At 37.6% G+C, this 18,056-nt stretch overlaps 1 protein-coding gene and 1 long non-coding RNA gene across 11 annotated transcripts in view; both read left to right on the forward strand.

Moving 5' to 3' along the window:
- The first annotated feature begins 1,282 nt into the window (after positions 1-1,282).
- LOC119789682 lies at positions 1,283-2,103 on the forward strand. Its single transcript, XR_005281614.1, has 3 exons — positions 1,283-1,449; positions 1,814-1,896; positions 2,060-2,103. It is a non-coding gene; the product is annotated as an uncharacterized LOC119789682 (long non-coding RNA).
- Positions 2,104-4,875: 2,772 nt separating this feature from the next.
- Positions 4,876-18,056, forward strand: part of klc1b (kinesin light chain 1b) — a 33,398-nt gene continuing 20,217 nt past the window's right edge. For 7 of the 10 annotated variants that reach the window (XM_038294731.1, XM_038294736.1, XM_038294734.1 and 4 more), the window contains exons 1-4: positions 4,876-5,001; positions 13,654-13,924; positions 14,139-14,369; positions 17,779-17,860. In XM_038294731.1, the coding sequence (XP_038150659.1) occupies positions 13,676-13,924; positions 14,139-14,369; positions 17,779-17,860 (562 nt within the window). In that variant the 5' untranslated portion in view covers positions 4,876-5,001; positions 13,654-13,675. Of the gene's footprint in view, positions 5,002-7,002; positions 7,208-13,653; positions 13,925-14,138; positions 14,370-17,778; positions 17,861-18,056 lie in introns of those variants that run through there. The other 3 variants (XM_038294733.1, XM_038294735.1, XM_038294732.1) reach the window with 2 other exon arrangements.

Raw genomic sequence — 18,056 nt, forward strand, 5'->3', positions numbered from 1 at the left:
TGCACTGGTTTACTTAGAACGCCTCCCATTTTTTTGAAGTGTTTAACGGCTTTTATTTCCTCAAACAGAAACAAGCGGAAGAAGTGCGCTCCATGAGAGAGAAAATTAAGAAGCTCTGGGCTGGTGAGCAACTGCCCTATTCGGCTGCTCCTAATTTCAGCACGTTATTGACCTTGATTTCGGATCACCTTTTAATTAGACGATGAGGCCAAACAGTGGGCAGGGATAAAGCAGCGGCAGGAAGAATTTGAGAACAACTTGAAAGATGAGACAATGATGTGTGAGCTGATGTTTCATCTTAATTGCTTATGAAATATTTCTAAGTTGTTGAGACTATAATCTTGACATGTCCCTTGATCTGTATGTTGGTTTTTATTCAACATGTTTTTTGTTTCTTTTTTCAAATGCATCTGGAGATCTGGGAGGCTTCTTGCTGTCTGCTGACATTCAAATAATGGAGGTCTATGGCGCCCGAGACAGAAAGGTCCATAAAAGTCCACAAAAAACGTGTCAATATTCCTCCATACTGCTCGTCCAATGTATTCCAAGTTTCCTGAGTGGGTAGCATCCAGAATTTACTCGAAACGAAGTCATTTAGAATGTTTTTAGAGCATAAACAGTAGTGTATAGGATTTCCTGAAAGCGCGCCCTGCGAATTCACGACCCTACGGAAACCGCAGCAGACCAAACCAGATGAAAGTGCACATTCAGCTCGGCAAAGAACTCATGCTCTTCCTCAATACTGAGGTCCTCAGACATTTTTCTTTCGTTGTTTCTTTCTTTGCACAGGTAAACAGCACATTTCTTCTTCTACGCTTGCACTATCGGCAGAGCAGACGCTGAATGCGCACTTTCGTCTGGTTTGGTCTGCCGCGGTTTCCGTAGCGTCGTGAACGCGCAGGCGCGCGCTTTTAGGAAATCCTATACACTACTGTTTATGCTCTAAAAACATTCTAAATGACTTCGTTTCGAGTAAATTATGGACGCTACCCACTCAGGACACTTGGAATACATTGGACGAGCAGTATGGAGGAATATTGACACGTTTTTTATGGACTTTTATGGACCTTTCTGCCTCAGGCACCGTAGACCTCCATTATTTGAATGTCAGCAGACAGCAAGAAGCCTCCCAGATCTCCAGATGCATTTGAGATATCAAAAAAGTACTCCAGAGTGTTGTTCAGCATGGGGGTGAGTAGAAAACGAAGACTAATCATGTTTTGGGTGTACTATTCCTTTAACCTGCTTAAAAAGATAACAAAGTTCTAACCACATACAAAGGTTATGTCGTTGATGCTCATTATACTTATTTTATCTATTAGATCAACTCTTTGCTGCTAGAAGTGGATTTTTTCACAATGTGTTTTATAGGGTCCACTTAGAATTCCTCAGGAGAGCCTGAGATGTCTGAAGGAAGAACGCCATGAGCTGGAAGAGAAATTGAGCAAGGTAAAAGTATGATGTCTAAATTCTCCCCAAAAGGGCACACAAGTGACAAATACTTATACAAGCATTTTTCTTTAAAATACATTTGTTTTAAATAAATACAGGTGCTTAAAAAGCTGGCCTCCACCACAGAAAAGGTCCATGCACTCATGCTAGTGACATATTGGGGCCCTCATGGTATTCAATCTGCATTCATAAAACATTTAAAATATGCATGGAGAGCAGTTTGCGTGAGTATTTATCATGCACGTACCCTTTGGGCAGAATTCTGACCTCGGATAAAAGTTTTTTCAGATTCTTGTATGTCCAAGTGTAAGCAGGGGTTGTCTGAGACTTTTTCATCTTTATGTCGCTTCGCATTGAGCAGATGAACCGCACCCAGAGTCTTACTCAGGCCTCTGGAGGACAAGGAACAGGATCTGAGGGAGCATCTGGACTCTCAAAGTGAAGGTATTATAGATTCACACCTTTATGGTCCCTTCTGTGTGAATTTATATGAAAGCATGACAAAAACATATTTTCTTGCAGGAAGAACTAGGGGTCAGAAAGTCTGCTTTATTTAATTAATATTTTTGTTTCTTGTATTCATGGTGGATAAATGTGTGTCTTTCAGGTTGGCAGCAACAGGCAGGTTTGCATGTTTCGGAGAGCTGTAGCTGACCAAAAAAGTTTTTGTAATCGTTTTTTTCTTCACTTGGTTAGCAGAACGTCAAGATCTTTAACTTGACTGTTCTTTTTTTCTTGCTTTGAATTTTTCATGTTTTGTCATTGTAATTTTTTATTAAAATCAAATGTTAATGTCAGGCACAGGGGAGCCTCATCAGAAGCAATCCAGAGTTAATTATTTACTCTCATAGTGATCCCTGACAAATACTGTTCACTGTTTTTGATTTTGTGATTAAATAAATGAAGAAAAATGTTACTTGCTCTCAAAATCATTTTATTTGTCTTTATAGAGCCTATATTTATGAAGGTTTGGTAAATGACTAGTTTAGGGATCATTGTATATATTCACCATTTTTACTAGATTAATTTAGGAGATATAGAGTTCTTGTTTTGTTTTTTGTTTTTATATTCAAACTTTTCTTTAAACATTTTACACAAAAAAGTTATATACAAGATTACACATATAGTACAAAATAACAGGAGATGATGAAAAGGCTCCTCATTAGGAGACTGAACAAAGTCAGAACCCCCCCATCAAGCTGAAGACATCTATAAGATTAAAGATGTAAAACAAAAAAGAACAGCTGCAGTCTCTGAGCAGATTAGCTGCTGAAAGAGCAGAAACGATGGCGCTCTGCCTCGCATCACTGCTGGACAGATGAAGATTACTCAGCATGAATGAAGTAAAATGGGCCTGATTTAGATGGAGGAACTTTAGAAAATAAATATCAGAAAAGGGGATTTCACATCCCCTTAGATCAAGACCTGTTAGAATAAAATTCTGATACTAGTCTTCCTCCACTGGTGTAGTTTCACTAAATACGGCCCATTTCCTATATGTTTGCAGAGTGTGTTTAGAGTCACATGGAGGCAAACATCAAGGAATAATAATATGTTTATTATTAATAAACTGCAGGAGTGACAACCAGGAAGTAGGGGAAGAAAACATCAGTAATAAAAACAGGAATTAAGTCAAAATGAACTGAATGAAGGACAGTTGATTTCCAGAATAAAACCCATCATGTTCATCTCAGCTTATTTCAGACGTTTTTCTAATAAATGGGTTGATACCAAGTTCAGGTACCGACCAGAAATCATTGGACCAGGTTGTGTCCTTCGCTCCTTTTCATGATTTAATCAGGTCTTCAGAACCACAATGAAACTACCTGCAATGAGTTCTAATCAAAGGACCCCAAAATTAAATTATAAAATATGTATATATATATTATTTATGTCTTAATCAGTGTCATTGGGTGTGAGGCCCTCTATTGGCCAGCAGCCACTGGTTTCAACATCAGTCTCCCCACAGACAAGGAAAGAGATACAAACGACACCAGATCTACATCTACAGATCTACAGATCTTTTTCAAACCCTAAAGTGATCAAGTAAAAAATAAATCATAATAATAAAATAGAGCAAATATTTATTACATTACTATAAAATAATGTTGCAAACCCACTTATTGAACGGCGTTAGTTTTCAAACTTGCCACAAGGGGGCACCATTGCACTGCTGCTGACAGAACAGAAACGTGAAGGCGTCTGCTTCATTACATATATACACATTAATCATTATATATCAATGCACCATTCCTTAAAGGGTTTGGACGGAAATAACTTTTTTTTTTCATGAATTAAATGAACACAGATTTCATGCTCTGAATATCTTATTCTGATCTGAATTTAATAATTGCCACTGAGGAACCTTTGCTGATGAAATGAATCAGTTTATACTTAGACATCTTTATTGTCATTTTGTTTGCACATTTTGTTTCCCTGATGGGTTTTTAATCGTTGATAAACATGGAAGAGGACTCGTTTATCTCTTATTTTTAAACTTGTATTTTTTTTCATTTATGTATATGTTGCTTATTTCCCCCTTTACAAATATCTCCTTCTTTGGCATTTCTTGTTCCACTTAGATGTATGTAGATGTTTCAGATCCCCTTCAAAAACTCTGAATGCCTGACAAAAGAACCTGATCACATGAAATAAGATGTCTAAGATATAAGATGATTATCCAAATCTACCTTATACAAGTGATTCCATCCTAGTCTTAAAAAAAAACAACCTGTAAGTAAACATATTTTTTAAAGCTGTCTTTAAATTATATTATCACACTTAAACTTACAATATGTTGAATCAGAAAGTTTGCCTCATACATAGAATGAGGAAAATGGTGAAAGATGAAGAAAAATCTGCTTCAATGGAACCTGTCAACATGAGGCATGTCAAAATTTTAATCTAAACACATTATGTCTTGCTCCAAAAAATATTTCAGAGATGATACTTGAAAGGATTTGACAGCCATTTTAGGGCTTATCCCCCAGTAAACCTTAGACACAGCTGTTCCTTTAACTAGGAATGCAACTAACGATAATTTTTGCAAATTGATTAATCGGTCAATAATTTTATGATTAATAATTGGACAACCAAAGGTTCCTTAAAACATTTTTAATTTTAAAAATTAAAATCGATGAAAATAAAAATTTTCCACTTCTCGACTGGACATATTGACAGATGATTTATTTTATTTATTTTTTATCTAAAATGCAAAATGTTTATATATTATTTCAGTTTAATATGGGGGGAAAAGTCCGAATTCTGACTTTTTTCTCACATTATACTGAAATAAAATTTAAAAATCAGTTAACTTTTAAATTTTTTTTCAGTGGCCCTAATCCTTAAATTCCCAAGCAGCACTGTTTAGCTTAGGCTAAAAATGTCCAATGTGTCAGAATGCTCACATTTTCCAGTTTCAGGGCAGAACACAAAACATGACGTCACTTTAACCAGCACTAGACGCAATGCCTTGTGGGAATATTTTGCTGCGTAGAAGACATTTTGGATCTGGAAGGGGGCTGAGCTAGCCATAAGTCTTAGCTCTCGGTAAGTAAAAAACAGACTATACAATGATGTTAATCCTAAATATTTAGTTATGTATGTTATAACGATTATCCGGCTGGTTTACTTTGCGGCCCCAGTGTTTATAAATGACCGAAATGAGACATTAAACAGCTGGAAGCCGCAGCTAATAGCCAGGGAGTGGTGAAGCTAACCGGTTAGCCAATCAGCGGAGCAGCAGACCGCATCTGTGGACAGTCTGTGAAGTTCGCTGTAACAACACGGTTTGGTACATGAAAACATCAATATTAACCTAAAAAAGAAAACTACAAGATCATTCAGTTTTATATATTTGAATAGACTCTTTAAACGTAGCCACCTTCTGCCACGTTTACGATCCACGAAGCTACATTTTTTTGAAAACACTCCTGAACAGTGTTTATATTTCTATCTACCTTCTACTTGGTTAGGGTCATTTTGTATCTTTTCAGTAGTGCCTTTCTTCACGTCAGTGTCGTTAACGTGTAATTACCGTAAAATAAAACAACTATTATGGAGCGCAGAAAATGTCTAGCTGATCCATTTTATTGAGGTTGAGGATGATCTTAGGACCGGTTGTTGTCGGACATGTTTAAAGGTACAGTCAGAGGATTGATGGGTGACTGTGGCACTTCTGCCACACCCTCCCGCGTGCCCGTCTCTCCTTTGTGTCTGGCACCGATTCTGTTGGATTAATGTTTGTGTAAGAGATGGAGGGAAACGTTGTGGTCAGGTCGTTGCATTGTTTGCCTCTGCAGGGACTCACTGCAGCCTGATCTCTTCTATTTTAAATGGACAACTTTAAACTACAAAAGTCTATTTTTTATTTTTTTTTGTTACTGTATTTTGAAGATAATCTGAATTAAAACGTCTCAATTTTAACATTTGCCCCGAATCACTTTTTTTTTAAATTTACTAGACTCATTAAAGCAAGTTAGAGCTTTAAGAAATAAAAAAGAAAACCTTGGATTGCTGCACCTGTAAGGTCAATTTTAAACTTAGCAACATCAGCAATTTCACCAATAAATCAGCTTGACATTCTGTTTCTGTGATCAATTGAGACCATTTTCCCCCTAAATATTAAATTAATTGAAATGTAGTACAAACCATTTTCTTGCTGGAAATCTATCTAAAAAAAAACCTAAATAAAAACAGGGATCTGTTCTTTGGTCGAAAACAGGAGGATAATTATATTATTGTGCCATTTTCTTTTTTTATTTAAAATATCTTCTTTGGTTATTCTTTCTCTACTAACAGGTTGTTTAAAAATATAGACCTCAACTTATCAGATTTAAAAGAAAACCAGGGATATGTGTTAGCCAGGGAAAAATTAAACATTGCATCTTTATCAAAAAGGGTTAAAGAGCATATATGTACTGCAAAATCTCTACACAATCCTTTAAGTCAGCTATATTTTAAAGCTTTTATCAATAACACCAACTGTAGAAAATTGATCTAACGCTAACTTTTCTAGTCATTTTCAATTAGTTTAAAATTCTGACATTATTGCTGAGTCTTTATTATTTTTAACCAATGGTGAAAAGAATATATGCCCAAACTCTGCTGTAGAGCTTTCTAGATGATAGAAGATCTTAGAATGCTGTTTGTGTGCGTGGGCTGATTTGCTGCAGTGTTACCTGAGCTTTGAATGATTAAAGTTATCCGTAAAGTTAAGCGTTGCATTGCCACTGTTTTCAGTGTGTGTTTCATATTAAGAATAGCTGGATTATAAAAGCAGGTTCATGCTTTGCTCACAGCAGGATCATTTGCTAGAGAAAATGCAAATGGCTGAAAACATTTTTTTTTTCTTCAATTTATTTCTCCCCTGAGTCCCTTTTCGTTGTCGTTGAGGTTATTCTGTAATGTCTGGGTATAGAGGAGAGAGGAGAGCTGCATGGCTCCCTCCCCCACCCAACCTGCTCCTCTGCGCTCGCCTGTTTTTCCTCTCGCTGTGGGCGGGCCTGTCTCCTAATGTGCACCCTTAGCTGATGCTGCTTGTTCTGACGAAGCAGTGGGAAGGTCAGAGTCATCCTGCAGGCAGCTCCTTTTCCTCCCCCCTCCCTCTCTTCCTCTGCAGCATCATCATCCATTCCCTCTCATTACCATCTCATTTTAATCCCATCTGTGTTCAGTTTCATGCGGATTTTATCCTTCTTACTTTGAAAATCTCTGGATTAGAGCCATGTATTTTCCTGGAATGTAGCAGAAGAAGGTGAGATCACCATTTTCTTCTATGTATGAGGCCCCCAGCAGAAAAAAATGGTTGTTTTTTCAGTTATTTCAGGTGATAGATGGATGACAGTTTTCCAACAGTTAGTGTGACTAATTTACACTGCAGCATTGGTAGGTTTTTTTTTATTTATTTCCGTGCATATTTTATCACAACACAATAAGATTACAAATCAAAGGCATGTATGTGGGAGCCATTAGCATCGATTAACCTCTGTTTTTTATGTTGATGCATGTTAGCTTTGTACAGTCTTCCAGCAGCATCTCTTCTCAGCTTCTAGAGATGAATGATCGGTTGAGATCTTGTTCGAAAGAATTAAACAGAGAATAAAAGCCATATAATGCATATTTACTTTTTTGTTCATAGAATAGTTCAGCTACAGCTGTAGTCAGTTAATTCAATTTCTAAATTTCTTTTGATATATTTGTCTTTAGTGATGTTAAAAGTTACAGATTAATAGCAAGGCATCCTCATAAAGTGCAAACGTTGGATGTTTTAAACTTCATCTCAGTTCTTTAAAGACTTGGCAAACATTAACTTCCCCTCTCTGAAAGATGGAAGGTGTTTGGAGTGTTTTATCCTGGAAAAAGAGCTGGTAGAGATGAAAGCGTACGTCTTTATGAGCTAATGTGCGTCCTCAGTTAGTCGGTGCTTTTATCCACACAGGTGCCTGACAGCCAGAGTTGCTCTGAAGGGTAACAAGCAGTGTGATCTCTGGATGTTCTTGATCATTCAAAGGGAAAACATTCAGAGAGGATTGGAGCTTTGAAGCCAAACTCAATAAGAGAGACATGCTCAGCTCCATTTTTCCCTGGTTTAACGTAGACTTACGGAAAAGTTAATATCTTTTCCCTTGTGACTAATGCAGCAGAAGACAATAAAAGCTCTGTTACTTATTTTACTATGCAAATTTGAGTTATTCTGTTCTTTTGATAATTTGCTTCGGTCATAAATATAGTAGGCTGTCAGCTCACTCTGCTTTCCATGTATTCACCAAGTCAACATTTTCTCTTTCACTAATAGGCTATTCCTGATTTTAATTGGTCATAGCTCATTATAAACTTTAAAAACCCTGCTGGGATTTTTTAAGTTTATAATGGTGAAAAACTTCAATATTTATGTGAGAGAGGAATGTATTTGGTCCACAGATGATGAAAAAATAAAGATTAGTGTATTAATTTAATGTGTTTCCCTTCAGAAATGGTTGCTATTTTTCTCTTTTTTTTTAACCCTGTTTGGTCAGAGAGGTTTTTTTTTAATTACAGTTCACTTCTTTTGTAACGTAAAATCATAGTGAAGATTATATAAGTAGTGCTTGAAAGACTTAATGGCAGTTGAGAGAGGATTTAACATGCCTCTCCTCTGCTCTTCAGTAAATGATTCAATGCTTTTAATCATTTTAATCCTGTGTAGTTTAGAACGCAGGTATTTATGAAGCGACCGATGAATGTCCGTATCGTCTTAAGTGTTTCAAGGGTTATGTTTCATTTATTAACATTACTGACCTCATTTTCTGGGTGCTATTGGTAGAATACATGACCATTGGAGATAATTCTACCTGCCAACTGTTATTTCTTTAGTTTGTGATGTTGCCTTCCCTAAAAACCTCTGCTGCTTGTTCAGAGCTCCCAGCTGTTGGTAAACGGACACCAGTGTCATTCTGAACAGAGATCTCGACAGCTGCATAACTTTCAGTGGAGCACCAGCTGTTCAGTTTCTGGTTTGAGCGCCTGTCAAGTATCCGTCAGACACAAATCAACACGATGAACAACTTCTGAGAGACGCTCACTTTGTTCACATGATTTGACATAAATAACAAGGCAGAAGTGCAGGATTGGTTGAGCAGAAGATGATTCAGATATTCCTTTTTTTTTACCTCTTTTATCCCATGGATAAACAAACACACCATTTAACCAATGAGTGAATGCAGTGAACCTGCTGCAACCAACCAGCCAGCTCTGATTTGTTTCAATTAACCCGTTCAAAATATGTTTTTCTTCCTGCCCAAACGGTCAATAAGAACAGACAAAATTAGTGGTGTGGCCATTTTGAATTGGCTTTAGCTCTATGCACCAATATTGTGTTAACCTTTCATTATCATGTTGAGCTTCCTGGTTTCTAATGAGGTTATTGTCGGTTTAGAGGTAGCTGCCTGAATAAAGAGCAAACTTCAAGTCTTAAATAATGAAGTTTCTGCTCTGGTTGCATCTGGCTTCCTTCAAACCACATAAAGAAAAAAAATTCTGTTCAAAGATAGTTGTTTTAAAAGCAACCTGTTAATGATGGATGGGATATTACAGCCTTTCAAACTGAAAACCAACAGATTTTCACCCAAAGAAGTCAGAATTGTGACACCCCCATATTTGATCTAACTGGCTCTGATGGTGCGGTGCATCCTCACAGACGTCTCTGCAGAGGTAACAGCTCTACAGACATTCTTCATGTTATGATGTGATGATAGTAACGTAGGATCCCATTGCTCAACAACAGTTTATAACACAGAGATGCTGGTATCCATTATTACTCCTAGAAAGGGTGTGCTGCTGCTGTGTTCTCCTATGCATGTGGATCGCTTTAGGGTTATCAAATATTCAAACAGGATCCTGATGGAGGTTCTGTTAGAATATAAGCATGAGCATAAGTTTGAAGTTTTATTTCTGACTGAGTCCCAGTTGTTTAGGGCCTGGATGTTTTCCTTTGTGCATGTAGCCAACAGTAATGAGGCTTTGAGTCACAGTTAACCTTCGGACTCTTTGGGGGAAATGTCACATGTTCAAGGTACGCAATACATGCCTGGCATTTTTCCGTATTAAGTCTTTCCAGCTCCTTTTTTTTTTTTTTTTTTTTTGCAGGCAGCTTGATGGTTATTATTACTGGTACTTTTTGTTGTTGTCATTTTACACTAACATTCACAGCAGGCTGTGTTTTTTAAAGCTGGGATCTGAAAGTATCTCCTCTGGTAACCTGGAGCACTGCAGCTTATTATTGGCACCAAATCCCCAAATGATTTCCTGTAGCTGAATATCTTCTGTTGCCTTCAGAGTGGGTTTTGTGTTGTGCAGGGTGTGGCCTTTTGCTCAATGCACACAGATAACCAGTGTACAGGTGCTGGTCATAAAATTAGAATATCATGAAAAAGTAGATTGATTTCAGTAATTCCATTTAAAAAGTGAAACTTGTATATTATATTCATACATTACATACAAACTCATATATTTCAGATGTTTATTTTGTTTAATTTTGATGATTACAAATGACAACAAATGAAAATCTCAAATTCATCATATCAGAAAATTAGAATATTGTGAAAAGGTTCAAAATTGATTGCCCCTGGTACCACACTCTAATCAGCTAATTAACTCAAACCACCTGCAAAAGCCTTTAAATGGTCTTTCAGTCTAGTTCTATAGGCTACACAATCATGGGGAAGACTGCTGACTTGACAGTTGTCCAAAAGACGACCATCGACACCTTGCACAAGGAGGGCAAGACACAAAAGGTCATCACTAAAGAGGCTGGCTGTTCACAGAGCTCAGTGTCCAAGCACATTAATAGAGAGGCGAAGGGAAGGAAAAGATGTGGTCGAAAAAAGTGTACAAGCAAGAGAGATAACCGCACCCTGGAGAGGATTGTGAAACAAAACCCATTCAAAAATGTGGGGGAGATTGACAAAGAGTGGACTGCAGCTGGAGTGAGTGCTTCAAGAACCACCACACACAGACGTATGAAAGACATGGGTTTCTGCTGTCGCATTCCTTGTGTCAAGCCACTCTTGAACCACAGACAGCGTCAGAAGCGTCTTGCCTGGGCTAAAGAGAAACAGGACTGGACTGCTGGTGAGTGGTCCAAAGTCATGTTCTCTGATGAAAGTAAATTTTGCATTTCCTTTGGAAATCAAGGTCCCAGAGTCTGGAGGAAAAGAAGAGAGGCACTTCATCCACGTTGCTTGAAGTCCAGTGTAAAGTTTCCACAGTCAGTGATGGTTTGGGGTGCCATGTCATCTGCTGGTGTTGGTCCATTGTGTTTTCTGAGGTCCAGGGTCAACGCAGCCACATACCAGGAAGTTTTAGAGCACTTCATGCTTCCTGTAGCTGACCAACTTTTTGGAGATGCAGATTTCATTTTCCAACAGGACTTGGCACCTGCACACAGTGCCAAAGCTACCAGTACCTGGTTGAAGGACCATGGTATCCCTGTTCTTAATTGGCCAGCAAACTCTCCTGACCTTAACCCCATAGAAAATCTATGGGGTATTGTGAAGAAGAAGATGCAATACACCAGACCCAACAATTCAGAAGAGCTAAAAGCCACTATTAGAGCAACCTGGGCTATCATAACACCTGAGCAGTGCCACAGACTGATCGACTCCATGCCACGCCGCATTGCTGCAGTAATACAGGCCAAAGGAGGCCCAACTAAATACTGAGTGCTGTACATGCTCATACTTTTCATGTTCATACTTTTCAGTTGGCCAACATTTCTATAAATCCTTTGTTTTTATTGGTCTTCAGTAATATTCTAATTTTCTGATATGATGAATTTGAGATTTTCATTTGTTGTCATTTGTAATCATCAAAATTAAACAAAATAAACATCTGAAATATATGAGTTTGTATGTAATGTATGAATATAATATACAAGTTTCACTTTTTAAATGGAATTACTGAAATCAATCTACTTTTTCATGATATTCTAATTTTATGACCAGCACCTGTATGTAGATGAGCTTCCTGAAGAAATGCTGACCCACTGTGTGTCTCACATTGAGCGATTAGATAACCTCTGGGTACATCTCTCACTGCTGGAGGGTGATCTTATTACCGGAGCTCAGAGATGAGACGGTGTAGGTTAACATTGACGGAAAAATCCCTGTACACACTGAGATCCCATTTCATGTCATACAAAAGAAGCACGGCTTGCTAAAAGAAATATTTAGAAACAAAGCTGAATCAATTGATGTGACTCACAATTTTACATTAGCTGATTTACTTTTGCTCCTTATTTAGAGAGTTTGTGTGACACCCCTGCACAGCTGAGTCATTGAAAATCATTATTTGGAGCTTTTTTTTGTTCTAGCTTCTCCTTTTAAGATTTGCCTCAATTAGTTAGCTCGTCATTAAGCTTAGGTCCAAACACTGCAGCTTTTTTATAATATGTATTTGTGTCTGTAGAAAAGGGATTCCAAGTCTTCCTAAAAGGTTTTTGTTCTTGTTGACTGCTTAAGCCTGACATTTTTTTGTAAGATGCTTGTATTTTATCACTTTTTATTCTTATTTTTTATCTTATTATATTGTATAGTTGGATGTGTGTATATATCATGTAAAACTGTAACTAGAGCGTGTAACAAAAGTAATTTCCCTCTGGGATTATTAAAGTATTTCTGATTCTGATTCTGATTTGTTTGATTAAAACCTTTTACAACTTTCTGACAATTTAGGGAGAAAAAGGAACACAATCAGTCCATCATTGTAGATAAAATGTCTCCCTTCTTGGAGCTTCTTAAACAGAAAACGTTTCAAAAACAAAGTCATTTAATTTAGTTAAAAAAAACTATTTTTAATTTAATTCTTCAGCACATTATCGGGTTGCATTCATGAATTATGCATTAGTTTAGAGATTTTTATGTCATTTCACATTAAGGTATATTTTCATATTGACTGAGATTGATCAACCATACATTTATGGCTTTAAATAGTCAGCGACGTTATTAAAGCAGGTTAAGAAGTAATTGTTGTTAATCTAAAAAAAAATCCTCATGTACAGGGATGAGTATTGCCAAGGTTGTTATGATACAATAAGCATCACAATACATTATTATCGTGGTATTGCAATGTTCTACTAAGGTAATATGAAAATGAAATATAGAGATATAAAAGCAAGAGCTTTATACGCTATCAGAAGATATCGATCATTCTGTTTTGGTACCTATGTTGTTTGGTGTTTCAGTTGCACAGCAAAAGGGATCCATAGCGCCATCTATTGGAGCGGTGGTGCAAAGGTAGCCTATTTCCCCCTATTGTTTTACATAGGGGGAAATAGTTTTTAATTTTATCAGTAGCAAAAAAGTTCAATATTATATTGGGCGGCCTAAGATAGCGATATATCGCCAAATTGATTCATTTATTTTCTATTCTATTCTATTCACTCCTAATACATTTGAGGACAACCCTGGATTTTGCTCAAGTAACATACAAGTTAATTTTGTTTTAGATGAACGGTTCTAAAAACCGTTTTAAAACACATCAACCAGATTATCTGCTGTTCTTGGTTTTGTAAATCACTCATCTCAGCTAAAGCAGCTTAGAAAAATAGAATAATATTAACATTAAAACTTTTCTTTTAAATCCCCTTTGTTTAACTTGTCAAGGGAAAATCTAGAACACAATTTAAACAGTTCTTTGGGATTTTTTCTGTTTCCTCTGGTTCAGGTTTCCTTGAGCTCCAGCAAAAATGTCAACTATGGTGTATCCACTGGAGGAGAAGCTGGAGAAGCTCTCCCAGGAGGAGATCATCTCCAACACAAAGCTGGTCATCCAAGGTCTGGAGGCCCTGAAGAACGAGCACAACTCAATCCTCCACAGCCTGCTGGAGACCATCAAGTGCCTAAAGAAGGATGAAGAGGCCAACCTGGTCCATGAGAAGTCCAACTTGCTCCGCAAGTCAGTAGAGATGATCGAGCTAGGCCTGGGAGAAGCCCAGGTAAGGAAAAATAAGGAAAAGAAGCCTATGATAATACAGGTTATATTGGATAGTCGTCCGGCTTGTTTCCTCCTCACAGCTTCCTCATTCTATACTGAGTTCACATGGTGATCATGATTCACTCAGAATCTGACTGCATTTGTAGTTGTCTTTCTTGTCCCTTGCTATGTTTCTTCCGTCCCGTTAAATGTCCTCAATGCTGTCTCTACCTCAGGTGATGATGGCTCTGTCCAATCACCTGAATGCGGTGGAGTCTGAGAAGCAGAAGCTGCGCGCTCAGGTGAGGAGGCTTTGCCAGGAGAACCAGTGGCTGCGGGACGAGCTGGCCAACACCCAGCAGAAGCTGCAGAAGAGCGAGCAGAGCGTGGCCCAGCTGGAGGAGGAGAAGAAGCACCTGGAGTTCATGAACCAGCTCAAAAAGTATGATGAAGACGTCTCGCCCACTGTAAGTAAATCTTTAACAGCCCTGTGAGGAAATCTTTCAACTATTAGTATGGCGTTGAGTTATTTATTTAAAAAAAAAGTAAAGGAGGCTTTCCACACTAAAGACCTGGAGCTCAGCCCTAAAGATAATCATCAAAACATGAAAGGATGCTCAAATTTAGCAAACATAAAATGGGTTTATTGTTGTAGTTTGACTTGCAGTGAGAATGGGTGTCAGGGACTGGTGCAGGGAAAGAAAAGGACCCATTAGGGCTGGGCGATATAGAAAAAAAGCTTATCGATAAAAAAAAAATGCATATTGATCGATATCGATAATTATTGAAAAGATTGGAAACCATATTTTATGTGCAGCTCTGCCTGGACTTTTTATAATATTGCTAAATGATTTAATTTGAATAAAAAACACAAACACAGACTTCGAATTAAATCTTTATTTAACCAACTTTTTTAACCATAACAGAATTGTTTTAAAGAAAAATAACTTAAGAGACCTGAGATATGTTATTAAATACTGACAAAGAATAAACTACAGTGATCAGAAAAGTGACCAAAATAAATATAACAAATAAATAAATGCCCCCCCACCGCCGCCGCCGCCCCCGTTTCCTGCTTTAACCTGAGTTATTACTTTGAAGTTTCTGGCCCCTCAGCATTTTTATCTCAATTGTTAGAACTACGTGGGAAACTGCCCAGAACTGAAAATATATATATATTTTCCGAAGATTCCTCGGAGGAGAGCCGCACCGGGGCCTACACAGCTCTTACTCCTGCGGCTGTGAGCGGCTGAGATGATAAAAAAAAGTTGGTTGTGTTATCAGACTTCGTTTTCACTGGTTCCCGACACATTTTCCAGATGACTGTGGTTTGTTTTTGGTCCGACTTGCCATGACCGAAATACTGCCAGACTGCCGAACTACAAACTACATGTGCTCTGTGTTGTGGTTTGAGAGGGCGGCGCTTGGTGACGACATGCCTGGGTCCGCGATTGTGATTGGTTGGGAGGAAGTAGTGACTAGCATAAACCTACATGCTAGGCTACAATGAGAAGGAAGGAAAACTGCGTTTCTTTTTTATCGAACTTTTATCGACCCTCTTTTTTTCTATTGCGCCACACGTCTATCGATCGATATATATCGTTATTGAATTATCGCCCAGCCCTAGGACCCATTGATGTAACCCTTTTCATGGCTCAGTTCCTCTCATAACTATTGTTGTGTAATTTGCTGCTGAAGATTGTCAGTCATCCAGGTTAAATTGAAAATTGAACCAGAAGAACGGATCTTCCCCTTAGGAACGGGGTCTGTTGTTGTGGACTGTTGGCATTTATGTCTGTAACACCAATTAAACATTTTCTAATATTCCACTCTAAAAAATAAGTCATAAAGGTATGAATGATTTGTGCTGTTCTCGTATCCATTCAATATTTGTATTGGTCAAAACTTAAATCTGCAATATTGGTTATTGTGAATGAGAAGCTTTTATATAGGCATCCCTAATTCTCTCTAGATTTAGTTGTTCCAAAATGTCAGTTTTAGTAAGATGATTACCAATAATAGGCTACAAAATTTCAATACGCACTTCCCAATTTACATAGTTTTCTGTTTCACCAGCTGCTTTAATATGCAATTTGATGCATACTGAGTCACTAGCAAAAAAAATCTGGAAGAGCCCTCATATCTTTGCATCTAAGCTACAGTCAGCAGGTGCTCTCATTTGCTGCATACCGTATGATGTGTTTTTCGGACTATTAGCCGCACCTGAATATAAGCCGCAGGTTTTTTATGTTTAATACAAACTGTCTTGCGCTCGCAATGTCCGTCTTTCTCGCTGTCGTTCTGTCACGTACCACTTGCGGTAGAAGTCTGCTTCCAGAGGACCTCCGCATTCCCGCGCGTGCGGCTACCGTACTTGTGTGTTGAAGAAAATGTGACGTCAACATGGTGGATGGTAAAATCCATAGATTTAGGTATTACCCTAGTGGCCGTTAGCTGTAAAAGTCCATATATAAGCTGCATTGTTGTATAAGCCGCAAGGTCGAAAAATGGGGAAAAAGTCGCGGCTTATAGCCCGAAAATTACGGTATGTTCCTCTGGTTGTTGAATCACGGCTTAACTTATGACCAAAATATTGGCCTAATTTGAGAGATATTGAATTATTTCTCAGCTTGGCATATATCACCTGGTGCGTTTCAATTTTTTCCTCGTCTTTACAAGCAGCTCCATAAATTCTCAATCTGCTGGTCCAAAGTGGTCAACAATACGTTTCCTGAATACAGAGGTGTAGTGTTTATTTTTGTGACAGAAGAGTTGAAATGTTGCTGAACCTAGAAGTTCCAGATCTAGCTCCTCCTGGTGGCTAAAGGTTGCACAGTGTTGCTTTGGTATATTTTGTATCCAGGGCTGAAAAAGCCCCAGAGTACAAAAAAGAAAAGTAATTAAATCAACCAAAAACCTTTTTGACACTGAAATGTTTGTTTATGCTTCGTTGTTTTATTGTGTTAAGCAGTTGCCAAATTGAGGTTGTTACATCAGCTATTGTACTAAAAGCTAAGGAAATATTAGTGTGTTGCAAATTTGTGCAACAGCTATAATGGTCAGTAATAATTTGCAGCATCAATGACCAGAGTCCAGTGTCAAAGGTTCATAGATCTTTATTGAATATGTAATAACTGGCATGGGGAGAATCCACACAGTATTCTAGCTGTTTGGGTCATACAGTTTGTTGCATATTTGCAACAGGCGTCAATGGGTTATACATTTTTTACTCTCATTGTGTTTTAATTGCAGTAAAAAAAATGTCTCTAAATCAGTAATTGTGTTAAATTATTTGCCAAGATGTTTGCAATACTTTTTTGTATTTGTTTATAAGTAGAAAGTTCTAATTTTAGCTTAGTTGCCATAAAGAAATGTGCATGTGCAGGAGATAAATACGCCTCTCCTGTTTGCTGAGTAAGAATATACCTTTCTCCAAATAAGAGGCTACTTTAGGTTTTTATTGATGAGGTGGCAACAATGAGCTGCTATATTACCTTCCCGTATGTTGATCCCAAAATGGGGCTTATTGGCTTTTCTTTTCTGCTTAAATCAGCAGAAACTCTCCTGCCTGGAGCCTTAGGGCCTCTGTTATATGTCTAGATTAGCAGCTATGTTTTCAGGTCTTTTTATTACTAATAGATGAGAGAACTTTATCCTCCACCTAAAGGTTTTAAGGTTCTATAGAGTCTAATATTTGTGGTTGTGTTTATGGTGATTTAGCATCATTTGTATGGTTATATGTAACCTTCTTTAATGGATGATAAGTTAACTCAACCAAGTTAAATAGGATTTGAAATCTTTTATTTTTCTTGACATTTTTTAAATATATTTTAATGTCTGAAGGAGGTTCTAATGATTCTCTTTTCTTTTGACCAGCAGGAGGAGAAAGACAGAGAAACACCAAAAGACAACTTGGACGACCTTTTCCCTAATGATGAAGAGGACCAAGGTCAAGGAAGTAAGTGAAAGGATGTTTAGTACTTGATCTTAAATGTGTATTTACTAATAAGTAAATAAAGGAATTCAGTTTCCAGCTCTTGGTCTGTGATGTAAAAAAACAAGGGAGGTTTTAAGGTCGAGGCAGAGTAATGTATATCCGAGAACTCCCACCTGATTCTTTGTTTTTCTAAAGAATTTAAAAATGTTTAATTCTT

The sequence above is a fragment of the Cyprinodon tularosa genome, unplaced genomic scaffold (assembly GCF_016077235.1).
Source record: "Cyprinodon tularosa strain WSP-4 unplaced genomic scaffold, ASM1607723v1 ctg343, whole genome shotgun sequence".
Lineage (NCBI taxonomy): Eukaryota > Metazoa > Chordata > Actinopteri > Cyprinodontiformes > Cyprinodontidae > Cyprinodon > Cyprinodon tularosa.